The sequence below is a fragment of the Bubalus bubalis genome, chromosome 10 (assembly GCF_019923935.1).
Source record: "Bubalus bubalis isolate 160015118507 breed Murrah chromosome 10, NDDB_SH_1, whole genome shotgun sequence".
Classification (NCBI taxonomy): Eukaryota; Metazoa; Chordata; class Mammalia; order Artiodactyla; family Bovidae; genus Bubalus; species Bubalus bubalis.
This window is the reverse complement of record NC_059166.1, coordinates 44,499,562-44,519,122: the sequence shown is the minus strand read 5'-3', so window position 1 is coordinate 44,519,122 and position 19,561 is coordinate 44,499,562. Positions and strand designations below refer to the sequence as shown.

Below are 19,561 nucleotides of genomic sequence, written 5' to 3'. Positions count from 1 at the left end.
TCTGATGTGATAAAAATACCACATAAAAAATTATAGGATTATGTGTTATAACCAATGTGATTTAATTTCTGGTAAAACATGTTAGTACTTTTCATCTTAAAAGGTGTTTTATTATTACTTCTTTTTTATAACATGTTTGAAATTTTAGAGATTCTTTGTAGTTGTTAATAAAAATTTGAAAGCCTTTTCTAGCCATCAACTAACTTAACTAACAGAAACTACTTGAGATATTTAAAAATAAATATCTTTGATCTTCACTTATATCTGGAAATACTTCTCATAATGCCCGCACACACCTTCAAATTCATATATGTACAGCTATATGCATATGCACACATATATGCATAAAATAAATATGTATAATACTAATTTATTATGATATTCAGTGATCCTAAATCTTAATTTTATTAATTTAATAGCATCTTTTTCAGTATATCTGCCTTTGTGAGATCTCAGAACTTTTGAATAAAATTTCCCACTCTCTCCCCCTCAAATACTTCAAGCATTAATCAGGGCGTTTAGTAATAGATAGCTTGACATCTGGTATTCGCTTTGATTCCTTAAAGGTTTGATGAATTCAGCCTTTTTAATGCTGTTTACTATTGCCATTGACATTCCAGTTATGAAAAACTCTAGCAAAGTATTCTCCCTTTGATTAAGAATGAGAGGCTTGCTCTAAGACAGCTCAGGAGCATCTGCCAGTGCTTTTTCTCTGTGTTCTATGATAAAGGCATCGCTGTATTTCAGGACTGACCTCACCATACCAAGCCTTACTTATTTGCTCACAAATCCTGTATGACCTGAGACTTTGATCATTACCATTTGCATGTATATTTATGTGTACATGAGATAGTAAAACACTGGAACTGAGGCAGACTTGCATGAGTTGTCACTGAATACTCCAAAGGTTTAGAATAAGGGGGAATTTGATACAGTGGTAAAATTCATTGTGAAACAGGTTCTGTACAACCATTGCCTAGCCAGTGTTAAAATTGATCCACTCATTCAGAATTACTTACATATGACAACCTTAAAATGCCTAATATCCAGTTAGGGATGAGAGTGACAAATAGTAATCTTAATATGCTATGAAAATGTTTTCCCCTGAAAATGTTATTTATGATAAATGACCATTAAATCTTTCTAATTACTCATGAAAATAACATTATTTGGAGAGGAAAAGTATGCAAATCTGGATTTTCAAAATTGAAGGTATAGTTGTTTTTAAAGTCTGGCTAAGCAGTGATTAAACAGATGCATAGGGGTTTTTTTAGTTTGTTTTGGCCATGGAAATTGAGAAAGAACATAAAAGTATTTGCCCAGCCAGTACAATCATCAGAGGAAAAGAGAGTTTCCTGATGAAGTTCAATATTATATCTCATAGAGGAAAGTGATCAGATAGGTGTTTCTACTTTGCCTCTTGATTGAAGATTGATCTTAATAAAATCATTTAAAGTTTTCATCTGTCAACTAAAATTGGCAATTTTTATACTGCCATTTCTGTGGAGAGGAGGAATGGTGAACATAGCAAGCTTCTTAATTAAAAGTGCGTGTGTGATGTTCATGTAAAAGATTGAATCCACACAGCATACATCTCACTTTTAAATTAACTGAGGTTTTTATTAATTCAGGAAGCTCCTTAAGCATATGTAATGGATCTGGCCTCCATTTGAGAAAAAAGCCACCCCTGATGTCGAGGGACTGATCTCATACTAAAGCCTTGGTGTTGTAAGAAGCTGGAAATAAACAGTATCTCAGAACACCAGTAGACAAAGTGACTCTGAGACCATGAAAAATGAGACAAAACAGGGCCATTTTACAGTGTTGTCTAAGCACAGATGGAAAACAAGATCACTGTGCCACCCACAGAAAACCAAACACTGCCCTCTCACGGCGGATATGAGTGCCTGCTGCTGCTCTACTAGTTAGCAGCTTTACCCTCACTCTGCTCTGCCCTCCTGGTAGAATTGCCACTGCTTTCTGACAGTAGACAATCTAGAGTAAACCCCTCCTTCCTTGTGGCCTCCTTCAAATCACTCACCAAAAGCCTAAATCCTCTAGTAAGTGAAAGTGAAGTCGCTCAGTTGTGTCTGACTCTTTGCGACCCCATGGACACCAGGCTTCTCTGTCCATGGGATTTTCTAGGCAAGAGTTACTGGAGTGGGTTGCGATTTCCTTCTCCAGAGAATCTTTCCGACCCAGGGATCGAACCCAGGTCTCCTGCATTGTAGACAGATGCTTTACCGTCTGAGCCACCCTAAAACCTTACTGAAACACCCCAAAAGTGCCTTGGGGGAGAGTGCTTTGCTTTACTGCAACAGATACTAACGGAGAAGGCAATGGCACCCCACTCCAGTACTCTTGCCTGGAAAATCCCATGGGTGGAGGAGCCTGGTAGGCTGCAGTCCATGGGGTCGCAAAGAGTCAGACATGACTGAGCGACTTCACTTTCACTTTCCACTTTCATGCTTTGGAGAAGGAAATGGCAACCACTCCAGTATTCTTGCCTGGAGAATCCCAGGGACAGGGGAGCCTGGTGGGCTGCCGTCTATGGGGTCGCACACAGTCGGACATGACTGAAGTGACTTAGCAGCAGCAACAGATACTAAACCCAACTCACTCCACTACAGGTAGGTGCATTCGTGGTAGGCTTTGACCAGGGTACATTGACAGACCAAGAAGACCCAGTCTCCCAGTCTCCCAGGAGCTTGTTTGGGCAGATCAGACTTAATCCAGATCAACTGGAGAACTTCAGTAATAACAACTGCCTTTTATTTATTGTGCACCCATTTTGTGCCTTTACTGTCAGGCCTCTAATATATGTTATTGACATTTTAACCTGAAAGTTTGGTACTTTTTATTTTCCCCATTTTGCAGATATATATAGACTGAGGCTTAGAGAAACTTACCTAAGTCTTACTTCCCTTGGCACTGGCTAGTATTTGCTATAATCAAGTTTTGAATCCAGATCTGATTCCAAAAGCACACAAACTCTACACTCTATCGTGCTGTCTTGCATATAAAACTGAATGCAACTCATGGTAAAGTAATCCCAGACCCCTTCAGTTTCAAGTGTTTGGCTTCATTTGGTCTGCATCATCACTAATTATTTAAATACTGTTTATCAGGTTTTTACTGTACTGGATTTTTGAGCAAGGCTAATCCTCCTTGATAATAAATTTATAGATCTGTTTTCAAGATTTCTCCTGGAGGGTGCTGCAGTCAGTGACAAATTACAGCTGCAGTATGATACAATTGTGATTATTCAGAGAACCAGACATACTAATTTTTATATAGACTCAAGAATCTACCTTTACTGACCTGATATGTGGCTTTGAGCAAGTCCTTCATTTCCCTGAGCTTCAACATTATCTACTAGTGGGGACCATAATGTCCAACCCCCAGGGTTCTTACAACATGTGAAAGTTCCAGACACACCAGTAGATGCTTGGTACATGCTTGTATGCCTGCCCCCAGGTCTCTTACCACTTATTCTCACTATATTACTATAGAAAAATAAAACTACCACTTGAAAAGATGTAAAATCCTTTGGCATTCATTTCTTTCTGTATCATAAGGGAAGCTTCTGTACAGAGACTATAGAAAGTATCTGCTTTAAAGGCCTTCTGTCACATATCAAGAGATGTATTATCATACATTGTCATTATTTAGTTAAGGAATACAATTTTTCATACTATTTCTTTTGTCTATAGTAATAATTTTCTGTTCAAGCTCTAAATCAGAAGCCTACATAATTATATTTCCTAAATAATTCCTTATTCATAGTATACCTTCCTATTGGAGAATTTAAAGACCATATAAGAAAAATAAAATTCTAAAATTTGTCTTGTAATAAACTGTGGTGAAACCAGAATTAGATTGAGCCCATAATTTTGGATTAAAAAATATTTTTAGTACATCCTTTCATGTATAGATTTAATTAATTTGTGATTATCGTCATGGGGTAAGTACCCTTGTACGTCCACATTACCTACTGATACCCATTTCTTTTGAATATTTATGCTCTTCAGATGTTACTTCACAAAAATATCATATACATCAACATTTAATCTCTGTTTTGTGCTCCTATAATTTTAGCAACTAAGATGATTCCTGAGGGTTTTAAATAGCTTTCAGATGTCAGTCTAATAGTAACCCTGGCCGTAGATTCTTAACTTATGAAAATATTTTCCCAGTCTTTCAGGTGAAACATAAAAAGCAAAGCTTTATTTTTGTTTGTAAATAACTCCCAATTCCTTTTTATAAAGTTTTGGTCCAAGTCCAGTTTGGGTTCGTGTCTACTGATGGTCATTTGCCCTGCAGTTTAAATTTGGCTTAGTATTCTTTTGCTGCCTAAAATTGCTGTGTGGCATTTCTGAACCACTTTCATAGCCAGTCCTTGTGGTAAGTCAAGTTTCTCTATATTTCTTATTAAACTTTTCCATTTCTTTGAGAATAAAGTAATTATAAATGTCTTGAAGGAAATTGTAAATGTCTTGAAGGAAGGAGCAACCTAAATGAGTTTTAGTAGTTTTCAGAGCATTTATGGCCATCAGTGATTTTTTTTTTTTTTAACAGCTACTATAAAAATAAGACTTCCTTCATACTCAATTGCCAGCAGTTTGATACTTTTTTAATATCAAAGTATTACCTGTCCTGATTTATGCCTTGGATTTTTTCAGGTATTCAAAAAATATGGTTTGCTTTTGAGTATTTCTTTAGTTTTTTTTTTTTTTTTTTTAATACAAACATTAGCATATTGTTACTTGTTGAGATGCTCATTGCTTGAAATATAAAGACTGGTTTAGTTAATTTATGGATTTAAATTTAAGTTGTAGCTTTGAAGAAAGTTGTAGCCTTGAAGAAAGACCAGTTATGAGATGACCTAAAAATATTAGCCTTATTTCTTAGTTTTAGAACTCCTGGGAAATCTGAAGTAGAACAAATGAGTGTGCACATGAGGTGAGAGAAATAAAGTAGCAAAGAATTCTCTTGGAAAAGATTTAAGTTTAAGGATTATAATAATTCATACTAGGTTCAAGTGGGATTATTTGTTTTAATACCACATATTCAGTGACCCTTTTTTTTTAGTGTACAGAATTCATTCTTATACTTTGTAAACCTAATCTTGTATTTTATCTTGTTTAATTTCTCACAACTGATATTGGTTCTCATATGTGACAAATATTTATATTTAAAATATTGACATAAAATTAGGCTAACTGAAACCCTCTTTTTCTAGCACTCTGAAGAAAAATTGCTCTGTATTTGCAATAGAAATTATAACTGTGGTCATATCACGGTACTTATTAATTCAAGACTTGGCTTTCAGACAAAGAAGGTTAAAGGACTGAGGAATAATGTCATATCTATTTGTTGACAGGGGTTAACAGCATTCTAAAAATTACAGTTGATTATTTCATCACCATTCTCTATGGTGTATATTCTCATTCTTATTATATATGAGTGGTAAATAAACCTAAACACCAGTCTTACATCTGAATACCAAAAGCTTGTTATTATTAATGAGTTTTTATTATATGGTTCTTTACTATGTCTGTGGTTTTTATTCATTATATGATGTATTCAGCAATCTCCTTAATCCTGGAGTGACCAGTAGTAAAGTACACATGATCTATGCCCTTAGGAGATTTTCATATTTTTGAGGAATCACAGACTTTAAGAGTAGTATAAAGCATTTCAGGCCCAAGTTGGAGTTCATGTCTGAACAGACTGTAATTACACTCAAAGAGAAAAATACCTTTGTGACCAGGCTTGGTCACTGTCTATGTTTTGTAAAAGAACTGTAATTTTGACCTAGGAAAGGAATTGTTAGGTGCTACAAGTCTACTCATATATTCTCATCTTATAGTTACAACAACCTAATTATTTGCCATTTAATGTTTATATCATTTTGCAAAAGTGTTCCATGGGTGCTTGAAAAGAATGCATAATCCCTTTTGTTAAGCACGTGTGTGTTTGTGTGCTAAATCGCTTTAGTTGTGTCCAACTCTTTGTGACCCTATGGACTATAGCCTGCCAGGCTCCTCTGTCCATGGGATTCTCCAGACAAGAATACTGGAGTGGGTTGCCTACCCTCCTCCAGGGGATCTTCTGACCCAGAGATTGAACCTGCATCTCTTATGTCTCCTGCATTGATAGGCAGATTCCTTACCACTGTGCCACCTGGGAATCCCTTTTTAAGCATAGGGTTCCCAAATATGTTTAGACCAAACTTGTTTTTTATGAAGGTCAGGTTTTACTGTGAGCATAGGTTGGTTTTTGGACCCTTTTATATATCACAGGAGTGTCAAAATATCTCATCGTGATGGTAAATTCTTTTGGTAAGAGTCTGTGGGCGGTAACCTCAGTTTTTGTTCATCTGAGAATGTTATTTTGACCTCATTCTTCCCATTTTTGATGACTGAACAAATCTAGGGTGACAGTTGTTTTCTTTCAGCAGTTTGAACATATTCTACTTCTGTCTTCCTTGTTGCTGCTGAGGATCTAACTGGTATTCCTTCATGGATGATCTTTTCACTCTGGCTGCATTTTACTGTCTTCTATTTTCTTTGTTTTCTAGAATTTGACTGTAATATGGCCTGTGTTTAACTCTGTAATGTAGGTTTTCTCCTTATGTTTTTCTGCTTGGGCTTTGTTATGGTTGGAATTTGTTATATCTTCCATCGAGTTTGGAAATTTTTTACTGATTGATGGCAGCTACATTTTCTACCCTGTACCCAGAGCTGCTGCTTAAAGTAGACAGATTTACTTGTTACCGCTTTTGTAGGGTAGGTTTTGTGGTTTTGTTTTTCTAGTTTACTGAGAATGAGGCCTGCTTGGGTTTTAGCTTTAAGCAGGAGGTTCTCCAGTCCTACTCCCATTGTGCAAAGACCCTAGACTTTGTGCCTGTTCCTCTGAGGACAGCAGGCAGGCAGAACAGAGAAGCTCCAGGCCATTGGGCTTCAGCTGAAATGCCCAGGGCTAGCAGCTTAAGCACTTGCTAGACTTTATTTCTGGTCTCAGAGCATTTCCCTTACTTTCTTGCAAGCTTATTGGTTTCTAAGAGGTATTAGGTGTGAATGCATATAAAATTTTAGCATACATATATTAATATAATATTCCCAGAGGATCTATTTGATTTCTTGCAAGTGTTTTAGAACCTCTTCTGATAAAAATGGAAGTCTTTCCTTTGCCTTAGAATGGAAATTTTCTCTTGTTGTTTTTGTTTTTATATCAAAATCACACTTTGTTCCTCCTGTCATTTCTTCCTACAGGTGAGCAGTAGGTCATCCAGTCCTAGCGTCAGAATGATCACTACCTCAGGACCAACCTCAGAAAAGCCAGCTCGCAGTCATCCATGGACCCCTGATGATTCCACAGGTGACCAGTTTATTTCCTCATTATAAAGTTGAATTTATCATGTTTATGTTCATTTAATCATGTGATTACTCTAATGTTTATAAAGACTGGTGTTATACTGTAGTTTAGATTTCCCTATTGATAAAATCGAATATTTAGCAATAAATTTTAAAATATCTTTTTGACTACTAAGACGGAAACTACTTTTCCTCATGTGGTTCCCCCTCATCCCTCCCCCCCATACTAAACCTGTATTTTGAAGATGGTTTGTTTGGGGGTTTTTTAAGTAGGAAGATACTCTGTTGTTGATATTTCAATCTGATTTTTCTATTATAATATATCCTTCTGGTAGTAATGATAGTAGTAAATTCTCATCTTTTGAATAACTAAAAACAGGATGGTAAAGTAATCATCTTCATCTCAGTGTTTTGTTTTAAAAATACAAGATATTGTGTACCTTGGTAAGAAAGAAAAAAATTTTTTTTTCTGACCTTTGACCTTTTGAATCATTTTTAACTGAGAGGGAGACCTCATTTCTGTCACATAAATAGTCTGTTAAATAGATTTTTAAAGGCCTGTAAGAGGAGAAGGGGACGACACAGGATGAGATGGCTGGATGGCATCACTGACTCAATGGACGTGAGTCTGAGTGAACTCCGGGAGCTGGTGAGGGACAGGGAGGCCTGGCATGCTGCGTGCGATTCATGGGGTCGCAAAGAGTCAGACACAACTGAGCAACTGAACTGAACTGAAGAGTTATTAAAACTCTCCAACGTGAATAACTTAACTGATCAAAATCAGAATATAAGTATTAAAATCTGTCTGTCTGAAGGTAGTAATGAAATAGTTTCATTATGGGTAGCCAGGAAATTATGTGCCATAATAAAATTAACTTTTCTTTAGCATTCAGAGGATACCTTGATAAATATGCAGAATATTCTTCTATGAAAATTATTTATATGTTATTGTGTCAGAGAGGGAAGATGATCTCTTAGACCTTGAGAAACTAAACCATTTGGGATTTTATATCAGATCAACAATGGTATTAATAATGGCAATTAAATTGAAATTAAAAAGTCAGCTTTCTGTCTTTACAAACTGAAATTCTGCTTATAAGTATTTATAGATATTTGACATGGTATCGTCAAGTTCATAATGCAATTTTAAAAAATTAATTGGGTGGCTTTTCTCTGTGTCATGTAAGATAGAACTATATTTAGCCTTGGATGTACTCCCTAGTTTTAGAAAGTTTAAATTTAGTGGTGGCAAAATCTCCTAAATTTCACCCCCATCACAGCCCAGCCTCCGATTTTCCAGAACATTCACCACTACTCAGCACATGTTTATCATGACAGGCTTCTCCTCAGAAAGGGACAGGGAAATGATCTTGACAGATTTGACTGTTGACATTCAGGTAGTATTAGCTCTTTTTGATTCACACATCCTTCAATGAGGGTAAACTTGCCCTGGCATTACAGCATTTGCTGGGTCTTCTCATTTCAGCCTGGAGTAACCTAGACATCCCAGTCAAAGTGGGCCAGGCAGCGAATTCATGAGGGTAAAATCAGAGTTCTCCTACATCTGTCTCATTTAACTGCTGTGATTCCATTTCATGTGTTCTTCTACTTCCAACTTCCATCTCTTTTTGTTCCTTTTCTGGAATCTAAAATACCACAAAATACCAATAGCTAGACATCATACATAAGTCCAGGTTGCAGTATCAACTAAATTTCATCTCTGCTGTGAAATATACTATAAATGTATGGTTATTGTTTTTAAATAATTTTGAATATAATTTTAGGTATTGAGAATCTGGTTTAAGTCTGTAAATAATAAAGTTCAGCTTTGCACTGTTTCTAAGAAAAATATTGATACTGAAGCTAACAGAATAAATTGTAGGGAAGAGACAGGTAAAACCTTTTTCTTTCAAGGCCCACTGACCAAGAAAAAAATGTAAAAGTGCATATGTTAAAACAACCTAATTAATTGGGTTTTTTTAATTTAAAAGGGCAGCAGTTTTTTGTGTTTTTCAGAGAAAAAGAACAAAATAATAATTGTAATGCATAGTGCTCTTGTAATATGGGTTTCTACTTGTGATATATGGGGATAAAAAAAGACAGACATACCCAAGAGCAGGTAGTAAGAGAGATACCTGGATCCAGTAGAGCATGCCACAGTGGTGGGGGGACACTCACTCAAGAGATGGTCCTGTACCTAGTACTTTGCAAAGATTGAAACATGAGTCATGCCCCATTTGTTTGTATTCTGATTAGAGTCATGGTACTGACACATTAAAAGGAAACTCATCATGGTATATAACAAACTGCTACATTTACAGTATAAGCTGAGTGTTTTAATAATTATAGATAAGACCTGGCATAGTCTGTGACTTTTTTAAAAAAAATAATGAGATTTATTATTTAGTCATAAAGCAGAAAGGAGAAGACAGCATTCTAGTTGAAGGGAGCATATACTTAGAGACTATGAGATGGTTACAAGTTTTGTGTTTAAGAGACTGGACGAGAGGTTTTACCTAACTTAACCAACTCAATATCAATTCTGATATTTAGGAAAAGAGGTTAGATTTGATCAGCAATTGAAACATTATAAGACAGACTTTCATGGAATAACCTTGCTGTCTTAAAACCAGAAAGTGAAAGTCGCTCAGTCATGTCCAACTCTTTGCAACCCCATGGACTGTACAGTCCATGGAATTCTGTAGGCCGGAGTACTGGAGTGGGTGGCCTTTCCCTTCTCCAGCGGATCTTCCCAACCCAAAGATCGAACCCAGGTCTCCTGCATTGCAGGCAGATTCTTTACCAACTGAGCTGTCAGGAAAGCCTTGTAACCAGAAACTGAAAGCTAAATTTCAATTTAAGTGAGAAGGTGAAATCTCACTTCTTGGATTCAGAGAACAGATGAAATTTAGTAAAGGACCTTAATTCCCACCATCAGAGGGCTTTAAAATTGTTTGAAAATAGCACAATCCTTGAACTCTTTTTTTTTTTTTTAACCCCCAGAATACTGTGAAACATTGATATGTTTAATTCTGAAATACATATTGGGGAAAGGGGACCGATTAAATATGATATATGAAGTATCAAAGATTTAAGAAAGAGTGATAAGAGTGGAAATATTAAAGAAATTTGAAGACACTTAATTTTTCCAGTAAGTTCAGAGGAAATCACCTTTAATAAGTTTAATTTTGTGAAAAGCAGTATTCAGTGGAGGAATTATTTGAAACTATTGTAGGGGGTGGGGAGAGGTTTCATCAGAAAAATAAATGTATTTCTTGTTTAGCTATTTCAAAAAAAGCCTTTGCATTAATATATGATTTTAGGGTTAAGGCTCTAAGGCAATACTCTGTTATTCCTTCTTTATTGCACTCCAGCACACAACTTAGCAACTAAACAACAGCAACAGTTTAACATGACTTTTTAAATCTGAAATGTAAACTTGAATATCTTAAATTGCTGTGCTTTCCCAATTCTTCACTTAGTATCAAAGACAATAATTAAAAAGGAAGAACCAGCGCCATGTGTTGAGTCCTCCCCAGAGACTAGCTAGCACTGCATGGTATTCCTTAAATACATTATCTCATCTGCTCTGAATTAGCTTAGCTTTTGGAGTTATTTGAAAACACATTCTCAGTGGCTTTAAAAAAAAAAAATAACAAAACTGGAATATCAGTCAGCAGTAACTTAGGAGGTTATTGAACCATCTAACTGTCTTAGTTTTTTATTGTATTTGAGGAAGTGCCTGGCTGTCTTCCTGACCTTGCCTTCATCTACACCACTCTTTCCTGGAGTCTCTAGCAGAAAAAGGGTGAATAGCTCACGTGCTTAACTCTTTTATTCTCTGTTAATACTGGGGAGGCAGCTACTTCTGAAATAGGAAAGTCTCGATTACCTCCCAGTTATCCTTCCTGCTCCTAGAAACATATATACATGTTCATATTGGGAAGAGAGCGACCCATGCTTCTCTAGCGAGTTGTTGTGGCAGTTTTACCTCTTTTTGAAATACAAACAAAACTTGTGTGTTCAGATATTTTGATGAATTGGCTGGTTGGTTGTTCGAGTTAACCCATTTAATTGTTTTTTGACATGACATTAAGTCACACTTTTCTTGCTGTCCATGTGTGTAATACACTCCCATCAGTAACACCTCTCGTTCTCTGCAGTGATTCTCATTGGGAGGAGTGGGATGGGCGGCTAGAATCTTTGCTAATTGAGGATGACCCACTGGAAAAGAATGTACCTCTTGCTTTCCCCCTTTCCCTGTGAAGGAACACTGATAATTGCTGAGTTGGCACAGCCTTATAGTAAACTTAATGTGATCGAGGAGAGAAGGAATGTGAGGCTTGATTAGATAGAGTCCATAAGACTGAATTTAAAATATAAAGGTCCCATATGACTGTTTTTGATTTTAATTAAACAAGGGCTTACATGCTTTAATATATGGTGTTCAATTCATAACCAGCTTAAATTTAGGCATGAGAGTATGGTTGTACTCCAGTTATCTGTAATTGGATGTCCTCTGTTTACCTTTAGAAATAAAAAATTACCGGTAGCAATAACTTTTTTCTCTAGGAAAAACAATCATCTGCTTTCTTGCTTTTTGTTTTTAATTATTTATGACAAAATAAATAAAACACATGCTGTAATTCCAGATACCAATGGATCAGATAATTCCATCCCAATGGCATATCTTACACTGGATCACCAACTACAGGTAAAGGAGTACTTTCTCAGCAGTTTCCTTTTTCCTTTTTAGAGAAGTTTGTCTTTAAAGCTGGTGGTTGTGTTCTTATTTGTCATTGTGTATGCATTTATTTATGCTCTCAGTTGGCCTCCTTAAACTTTTAAAAATCAACTTGAAATAATTGATTCTCAATTAAGTCGGTGAGATTGCCAGAATCATATGTTTCGAATCCAACAATCACCTTAAAATACTCTTATCTTTGTTCAGCTGCCAAGAATAGGTCTTGGCTCTTCATTGTTAATGTATTAAAATTTAAAACTCATATAAGCTCATTTCTCCTTAATAGATTTTGTGATACATTGGCATGTTCATGGTGACTAAAATATAAGTAATACATTTCTCTGCCTGAGTATGAGAGCTGTAAACATCTTTCAGTATAATAGTTTGGCAACTGAAATGTAAAACCAGAGGTCAAGAGTACTGTAGTCATGGTTCAAAAGTTTGAAAACAGCAAGTATAAATTTAAGATCTGAGTTAACACTGGCAAAGGACACTGAGATTTTCTAGGCCTGGTTTATTTAACACTTATTTTTAAAAGATCATTGCTTTAGTGCTATAAAAGTCTTATTACAGTGTCTGTCTTAATGCTCAGCTAGATATTGAGATTTGATTTAATTACGTTTTTAACATTTGTGATTTATTTCCAGCCTCTAGCACCATGCCCAAACTCCAAAGAATCTATGGCAGTGTTTGAACAGCATTGTAAGATGGCACAGGAATACATGAAAGTCCAAACAGAAATTGCATTGTTATTACAGAGAAAGTAAGTTATCTTTTATGAATAAAAATAAATAATTGGTATTTTGAGTTTAAAATGTGCTAAGGTGCAATATTGTTTAAAGACATGAAAACCATAATTCTTGGAATTAATCATGAAGTATATGTCTCATGTGGAGCTTTTCTCTATGTTTATGTTTTTTCTTTTTGTTTTTTTTTTTTAATTTTTTTATTGACAGATAACTGCTTTAGAGAATTTTGTTGTTTTCTGTCAAACCTCACCATGAATCAGCCATAGGTATACATATATCCCCTCCCTTTTGAACCTCCCTCCCATCTCTCACCCCATCCCACCCCTCTAGATTGATACAGATCCCCTGTTTGAGTTTCCTGAGCCACACAGCAAATTCCTGTTGGCTATTTTATATATGGTAATGTCAGTTTCTACATTACTCTTTGCATACATCTCACTGCCTCCTCCCCTCCCCCCATGTCCATAAGTCTATTCTACTATGTCTGTTTCTCCATTGCTGCCCTATAAATAAATTCTTCAGTACCATTTTTATAGATTCCATATATATATGCATTAGAATACCATATTATCTTTCTCTTTCTGACTCACTTCACTCTGTATAATAGGTTCTAGGTTCATCCACCTCATCAGAACTGACTCAGATGCGTTCCTTTTTATGGCTGGGTAATATTCCATTGTGTTTATGTACCACAACTTCTTTATCTATTCATCTGTCAATGGACGTCTAGGTCACTTCCATGTTCTAGCTATTGTAAATAGTGCTGCAATGAATGGGATACATGTGTCTTTTTCACTTTTGGTTTCCTAAGGGTATATGCCTAGGAGTGGGATTGCTAGGTCATATGGTAGTTTTATTCCTAGTTTTTTAAAGAATCTTCTATATTTATGTTTTTTAAGCACCCCTGGCTAATTTTCCATGTACGACTGAACTCTTGACTGAATTTTATTATATTAGCAAGACATAAGGGAAATAAATAGATGATCTTAACCATATATTTTATGTTCTCAGAATTTTAAAGTTAAAAGCTATTTAGGTTTATTGGTAAACGGATTTATTGTCCTTGGACACAGGTAAAATAATTTGATTTACTATTGTTTAGTTGTGCTTTATCTTAGAAACATTTTGGTAGATAGAGTCTCTCCAGGTGTATGTTTCAGAGAGTAGAATGACTTATTAGAGGGCTTTATTTCATCTCTGAGTGTTTTTCTGAGGAGTTCAGTACTCACATGATGCTCTGGGAAATAGACTACTTTTCTCCCCATTTAAAGAAATACAGTCCCATTTCCATTCTTCTCTACTTGAGATTCTTAAGAAACAGTGTTTACGTTTTCTTGAACTTGACCTTCATGAAATTTTACTCCTTTGACACTGATTTATGGTGGTACTTTCAAGAAGGGAGAAAAAAGGTTTTTCCCAATTTTCTAATACCATGATTTTGATGAATTCAATTTAACATTTTAAAGGTAAAGCTAAATAGATTAAATATTAAACTGTATGAACTGTAGAACTATGGAATTTTATCACACTTTATGTTAAGGAAAAAAGCTATTTCTTATGTCACATGTATAATCTGTACTGTTTCATACTTTAATCATTTGAAAGAGGAATTCTGTGCTGGAGAAAAAACACAGGATGAATTGAGGGACACTGTAAAAAATATGGCAGTTTTAATCTGTTTTAAGTACTTTAAGAAATGTTACTAGTAAATTTTTGTTTGAGAGCCTTTCATTAATTATTCAGTTGTTTCTAGTAGGGTCCCTTTAGGAACTAATACATAATATCCTCTAAATAAAAGGCACTTTAAAAAGTTTATCAGGCTGTAAAAGACTGGTTTTTCTCAAAAATAATTGCAAGGGTGGTACTTTGTATTCATTTCATTATTTTCAAAGTAGGAAATTAAGTTGGATTTAAGTAGGATTTAAGTTGGATAGCACCTATTTTAATTATCTTGGCAATGTTTTATTAGCTACCACTGCATTGTAGTTGAATAGAATTGTGACTTCAACTTTGCATATGAAAACGGGAATGTGAAAGTCAGATGTGAATGATTAAAACTTCAAGGGTTACTTTTAAGTGGGGCCAGAGTAAGCTCTTCCCAGCCTTTTTTCTTCCTTCCTACATACAAGGGATAACAAATGAAATTTTCTGGAACTTTATTATACCATTTTATCTGTTTTCACTACTTATCCAAGTACAGTTACGCTTATTAAAAGGAGTATGATATTTGTATGGGTATGCTAGAAGAGTAGATGATAGTTTCCATTCCAGCCCATAATTGTGTCTGACTAGTGTACCTAGCATCCATTCATGGGGTTTTCCAGGCACGAGTACTGGAGTGGGGTGCCATTGCCTTCTCCGTTAGTAGCAGCAGCAGCAGTGTACCTAAGATGTATAATGATAGACCCAGAATCAAAGTTCTAATTATTTAGAGCTTTTATCACCAGCTGTTAAGGTAGGAATATTTCCATCCCATGTAATGTGTGGTATTTGTTTTTAGGCAGGAACTAGTTGCAGAACTGGACCAGGATGAAAAGGACCAGCAAAATACATCTCGTCTGGTACAGGAACATAAAAAGCTTTTAGATGAAAACAAAAGCCTTTCAACTTACTATCAGCAATGCAAAAAACAGCTAGAGGTCATCAGGAGTCAGCAGCAAAAACGACAAGGCACTTCATGATTCTCTGGGACCCTTAAATTTCAAAATATGCAAAGAAAGACTTTTTTTTTTTTTTTTTAAAGGAAAGAAAGACCCTTATAATGACAATTCATGAGTGTTAGCTTTTTGGCGTGTTCTGAATGCCAGCTGCCTATATTTGCTGCATTTGTTTCATCGTTTATTTTCCTTTTCTCATGGTGGACATGCAATTCAACTGTCTCCTTACATCACATGGGGGCATCTGTACTTGAATAAGCAGCAGTTCTCAACTTCAGAACAGATGCAGTGAACCATGGCTGTATATGCATGCTCGTTGTGTGAAGGCTAGCCTAAGGAAAACAGGGGTGTCAAACTAGCTGCTATGAGCAAACATCGTCTTTTTTTCGAGGTGGAACCTCAAGAATGATTTTGTTCTTGTATCTCATCTCAAACAACCAATAATCTTTTTATCCAAAAGATGGTGTATACCAAGTTAAAGACAGGGTATTATAAATCTAGAATAATTGGTGGTACATTATAGAAATGCAGAAACTAGGGATAGTTGAGAGGGAGGGCTTTGATGCCAGCATCCTTGGATCAGTACTGAACTTTATCCATAAACTTTAAGGTAAGTGATGGCCGCTATATTTAATAGAAGTGTATTTCTTTAGACTTAAATTTGACTATGATACATTGAACAAAGTGGAACCCTTTTCTTAAAAGGTATAAAGATTTTTAATTCTGTGATTGCGTTATGTGTGCTGAAACTGTAAAGCTTTTATGACTAATATTAATATCCCTTAAATGAAATTAAAAGGTAAATGAACATGATCCAACTTAACTGATCATTCCTTCCTGCAGTGATTATTGTATTGTTTTACTGTATATTTGGAAAACTGAAGAGAAATCATGGAAAATGGAAATAATTGCTCCAGCTAAAAGGCTCAGGCCTAAACTACTTTTACGATACCAAATGAGTAAAAAACCTGACAAATCAGGACAAGTTAGTGAGGAAGTTAAAGGAATAAATCTCAATTCATCAAGTATCCTATTTATCAATATTGGAATGATTGATTTTCCTTGCAAGCCCATCCTAGAATGCCTTTCAACACTTTTAAAGGAATTTCGCTTATAAAGAAAAAATTTATATTGTTAACAGTAACTTTGCTACCAACTTTGAAAATAAAAGTAATAATAAAACTTCATTGAAATAATAGACTATATAAGCTCTATTTTTTCAGTTGGTATTAAAATAAACTACATTTTGATACCAGTATAATGTGTCTTTTAAATAAGGATGTCATCAACCTCATTTTTGTAGCATTAATGTTTTATGAAGAGAAAATTAAAAATGAAAGCATAATTGCTGTGATTATTAGAATTATATTGTGATTGTATTGTAGTTTTGCTCTGTTTCAGATAAGCAAGTTGATCTAAGAAGTTATCAAAACTATTCTTAAAAATACTAAAGCAGGTAACTTTTTCTTCCATTATTTTTTCCTCTTCCCACTAGTTTTATAATGTATTTCTTGTGTATACAAGCAATAAAGGTAAAGGACAGTTTGTACTTAACTGTGTCATTTTTAGCTTCTTCAGAATCTATTATTTAAAAGTTTCTGATAAATATCCATAAATATTGACTTATTTCATTTAAATAAACAGAGTTTTCATTCCCAAATGATTTAATTACCTAGCCAAAGGTGATATTAGGCTCAATGTATTAGTAGTCGAATAAAATTGACATGGAGAATAACTTTAAGGAAAAGCGTCACTCTTTCATAGTATTACGCTTGTTTGTACATCTGTCACTCCACCAAAAGGGACCTAGCCAGTGTTTAGAGACTTTTCTAATCATCTCAGAGCATGAGATAGCCAAGCGTGGATGCTAAGATGGAACTTTTCCATTAGGATTTAGCAGATGGTAGATTTTATTTCTGGTCATTAATGTGTTTTTGTTATACATTACATACTTAAAGGGAAAGTTTATTATTATTACTATATGCAGTCACTTCATAAAAATATCCCAAGTAGGTAAATGGAAGAAAATAGTAGTTTTAAGTCATGGTGCCAAATGCAGAAAGGCTGTTAAGCCCTCCTGTGTCTGTTTACAGTATGTTCCTGGGGTTCCAGTGCTGCACTTGTCCTGCACGCTGAGCACAGTTCAGCCTTCCTTCGTTTCTAAGTTCTTGCATTGCCAAGCTCATGTTTTTAAGTCCTTATTATTCTTGATGAAGGGGAAGAAAAGATAGCAGGGTTAATTAAAATCTGTAGCCAGTTTCACCAGTGTTCTTACCCGTCAGCCCTTCAGAGATGTTAACAAGGAACCAAATTTGTTATTAATTCTGGCTTTACCATTTCTTCTAACTCATGTATTTTGGGGGGATGGGAATAGCTAACAAACATGGAAGTATCTAAAAGGTCCTAGTCTGAGAAATTCACAGGCAGTCCTTGAATAAGTGCTAATTACATTTTATTTTTGCCTCCAGGGCAAGAAAACAAAGCTTTTATCTAACTTACAGGGAAATGCTCCTCAGCAGTTACAATAGACTTTTTGAGTCAAATAAAAATCAGTTAAGAATATTTACCTTATAGCCACATAGTATATTGAAGAGATCTGTTTAAAAGTTGTTTACAAATGTTTGACTATTTTTGCTGAAGTGTTTTAGAGCATTGAATGTCTTTTCCATTTCTCCAAGTTTCTTTTGTGTTCCTAGTTTCAGCTCCTGCCTGTAGCCAGAGATCACAGGCCTTCCCTGTGAAACTCGTTTCTTTCTGTAAATGTGTGTGGTTTTCAGCGGTCAGCTCCTCTCTTCAAATGGTAGGAAGTTGGCTACTTCTGTCATTCAGAACATTTTATGTAAAATGATGTAATGCAGAAATCCTTGTGCATACTATGTAATTGAAGGAAGCTTTTTAGATTTATTTTTTGTTTGTAATAAAATTCAGATTGTTACTCTAAACTTGGTCATAAAACTGGTGAATGATTTATATCAGCAAAAGAGCTATGAGGTGTTCAGTTCCAGTAGCCTGTTTGACTTATACAAAATAGAATAAAAACTGAAAAGTCAGACTCCTAATACTTAATGCCATCGTAAAATTTTTAAATGATTTTTGAGAAGCTCTCCTCAAATTCAGATTTTTGGTCAAATGGATTCTCTTCACAATTTCAATGAACCCTAATTTGTATGAAGTATATAACACAGTGTACATCACTACACTTATGCTCATTAGCAACCTGATTTCTTGTAGTCTATCTAAATTACATTATTTCATTTCTTTATCAACCTGTTAGCCTTCTAACCTACACATCTGTGCATACACATCCTTTTAAACTCTGCCTTCACTTTAGTAAATACATCCGCTTATTCACGCATTCCTCAACAAATATTTATTGGGCTCCTGTGATAAGCCAGGCTGCTGTGGCTCCTACCAAGTGACCTGTCCATTTCAGTCACATGGTAGTCAGATGATATTCCCATTCCACAGATGTGTCAGTAGGCTCCTAAAGGTTAAGACAGGTGCCTGAGTCTGCTTTTCCATCATCATCTGTTTTCAGCAGAATCATATGCCTGGAGACTCTGTGGCCACTGCCAGCCCATGTGAAGGAAAATTGAATGGCAAAGGAAAGGAAAATGAGGTAACTTTGAACTTGCAGTCCCAGGGACTTAGTGACCACTCTACAGATAGCAACAGTGCCAACATTGAGACCCAAGTGTGTCTCTTTTAAGCCTAAGTCTGTGTTCTAAACCACTTTGCTGTGCTGTAGTTTAAAATGCTCACTGAGTACTGAGGTGCTTCAGCTTTTTCATTCACTTATTTGATGGGTAGGGTGTCTTCAGTCTTCTGTGCCACTCTCAACCCCCACACCTGAAGAATGTGCTAAAAATGGAAAAACAGGTCATGGGCTTATAAGACCTGGTCTTTAGACTCCTCCATTCTTAAAAAAAAAATGAGACTTTACCCAGGTTTTTTTCATTTTTGATTTGTTCTTTTTTTGTTTTTTGCCCTTTTTGGTGTGTGCTAAGTCACTTCAGTTGTGGCGGGGGCAGG

At 35.5% G+C, this 19,561-nt stretch overlaps 1 protein-coding gene across 7 annotated transcripts in view; it reads left to right on the top strand.

The window, feature by feature from the left end:
• The window catches only part of MAP3K7 (mitogen-activated protein kinase kinase kinase 7), a 64,847-nt gene extending 46,376 nt beyond the window's left edge, over positions 1–18,471 (top strand). For 4 of the 7 annotated variants that reach the window (XM_044924302.2, XM_044924303.2, XM_006055354.4 and 1 more), the window contains 4 exons: positions 7,278–7,383; positions 12,032–12,093; positions 12,771–12,886; positions 15,373–18,471. In XM_044924302.2, the coding sequence (XP_044780237.2) occupies positions 7,278–7,383; positions 12,032–12,093; positions 12,771–12,886; positions 15,373–15,553 (465 nt within the window). In that variant the 3' untranslated portion in view covers positions 15,554–18,471. The remainder of the gene's footprint in view (positions 1–7,277; positions 7,384–12,031; positions 12,094–12,770; positions 12,887–15,372) is intronic. The other 3 variants (XR_006542367.2, XR_006542366.2, XR_006542365.2) reach the window with 3 other exon arrangements.
• Positions 18,472–19,561: the final 1,090 nt, after the last annotated feature.